The sequence below is a fragment of the Staurois parvus genome, unplaced genomic scaffold, assembly GCF_062004578.1.
Source record: "Staurois parvus isolate SC_StPar_1 unplaced genomic scaffold, SC_StPar_1.0 ptg000689l, whole genome shotgun sequence".
Taxonomy (NCBI): domain Eukaryota; kingdom Metazoa; phylum Chordata; class Amphibia; order Anura; family Ranidae; genus Staurois; species Staurois parvus.
In genome coordinates this window covers 71424-73485 of record NW_028318485.1, presented here as the reverse complement: position 1 = coordinate 73485, position 2062 = coordinate 71424, and the positions used below count along the sequence as shown (strand labels likewise).

The following is a 2062-nucleotide window of genomic DNA, read 5'->3' as shown; positions in this document are numbered from 1 at the left end:
AGTCAGTTACCCCCCAGTGTCAGAATGCCTGCCACAGTCCCGTTATAAGTCACTGATTGCTGCCATTACTAGTAAAAAAAAGAAATCCCAGTAATACCGCCATTTGTAAACGCTACAACTTTGACGTAAACCAAATTAATTTACACGTATTGGTATTTTTTTTTTTTTTTTTTTTTAGCAAAGACATGGAGCTGAATACATTTTGGTCTAAATTTATGATGAAATTTGATTTAAAAAATTTTTTACTGGACGTGTTTAATAGCAAAAAGTCAAAAATATTGTTTCTATTGCAAAAAATGGAGGAAAAAAAAAAAAACACAACACCACACCACACAGGCAGTCAAATACCACCGGAAGAAAGCTCTATTCGTGGGAAGGGGGGGGGGGGGGAGGGAAGCGTTAGCGTCGCATCACGTTGCGTCACAGCAAAACTGATGCCTCCTGTTGAGTCAGGAGGAGTTGAAGCCTCCCATTCAAGTCTATGGTGCCGCTCCGCAAATGCCTGGCAGGCGTTTGCAAGGTGGTTACGAGGTGCTAATACCATTTATCTTCATTATAGGAGTTTGTGGTGCGGTTTTAACGTTTGGCAAATGCCTATCAACCGCCTCAAAACTGCGCATAAGGGGTTTTGGGAGCGTCAAAAACATTTCCCAAATGCCTGTCTAACGCCTCTCAAACGCTATAGGGGCGTTTGACAAGAGTTAGACGTAAAATCAAGTGTGAACGAGCCCTAAGTGAAATTAATAGTTTGTTTGGACCAGCTTGGTCCAAATTACGTAAACATGTTCTGGAAGCACGAGATCAGCTTTAAGCAGATATCTACAACATCTGAAATGTTTATAAAATTCATATTTAACTCATTGAATTGGCTTCTTTTCCTTTGTGAATCTTCAGGTGTTGAGTAAGACTTGACTTTTGTATAAAACACTTGTCACATTCCAGACATCTAAATGGTTTCTCCAGTGTGCAATATCTGATGTCGAGTAAGCATTGTCTTTCGTGTAAAACACATATCGCATTGCAAACATCTGAATGGTTTCTCTCCAGTGTGAATCCTCTGGTGTCGAGTAAGAATTGTCTTTTGATTGAAACGCTTGTCACATTCCAAACATTGAAATGGTTTTTCTCCTGTGTGAATCCTCTGGTGCATAGCAAGAAACTTCATTTCTGCAAAGCTCTTGTCACATTCCGAACATCTATATGGCTTCTCTCCTGTGTGAACTTTTTGGTGTTGAGCAAGATGAGCTTTTTGCACAAAGCGTTTGTCACATTCTGGACATCTAAATGGCTTCTCTCCGGTGTGAATCTTCTTATGTTGAATAAGATGAGTCGTTTGCGTAAAGCACTGGTCACATTCTGAACACATAAATGGCTTTTCTCCTGTGTGAATCCTTTGGTGCTGCAGAAGGTAATATTTTCTGGAAAAACATTTGTCACATTCAGAACATCTGAATGGCTTCTCTCCTGTGTGATTCCTTTGATGAGCAATAAGATCTGACTTTACTATGAAACACATATCACATTCGGTGCACTTAAATGTATTTTCTCCTTGGTGAATCTTCTTCTGGTGGTAAGAAAGAGATGCTGATTGTGAGAAGCTCTTAGTACATTCGGAACAGCTATATGGCTTCTCTCCTGTGTGAATCCTCTGGTGTCTAGTCAGACTTCCCTTTTCCGAGAAACACTTATCACATTCTGAGCAGCCAAATGGCTTCTCTCCTGTGTGACCCCTCATATGTATAATAAAATGTGACTTTTTTGAGAAATTCTTATCACATGTCACACATTTAAACATGTTTTCCCAGTGTGAAACTTCTTCTGGTGGCAAAGATGTGTCGTCTTTGAGAAGCACTTGTCAAATTCTGAGTATTGAAAAAGTCTTCTCTCCTGTGTTAATTCTCTGATGATTACTGGGCTTTGCTGAAGGATTTCTCTGGGGTCGTTATAAGCTGAATAAGATCTATAGGATTATGAAAATAAAATGGTTATAGAATAAATATTGAATACAGTTGAATATTAACTTGGGGATAACATTTTGGAATTCTAGACCAGAATTAATTAT

At 38.9% G+C, this 2062-nt stretch overlaps 1 protein-coding gene across 1 annotated transcript; it reads right to left on the bottom strand.

Annotated features, from left to right (window-relative positions):
- Positions 1–852: 852 nt before the first annotated feature.
- Positions 853–1795, bottom strand: LOC149446790 (uncharacterized). Its single transcript, XM_089652611.1, has 2 exons — positions 1013–1795; positions 853–930 (listed from the first exon to the last, which is right to left on the bottom strand). The coding sequence occupies exons 1-2, from the start codon at positions 1793–1795 to the stop codon at positions 853–855; spliced, it is 861 nt and encodes a 286-aa protein (XP_089508737.1).
- Positions 1796–2062: the final 267 nt, after the last annotated feature.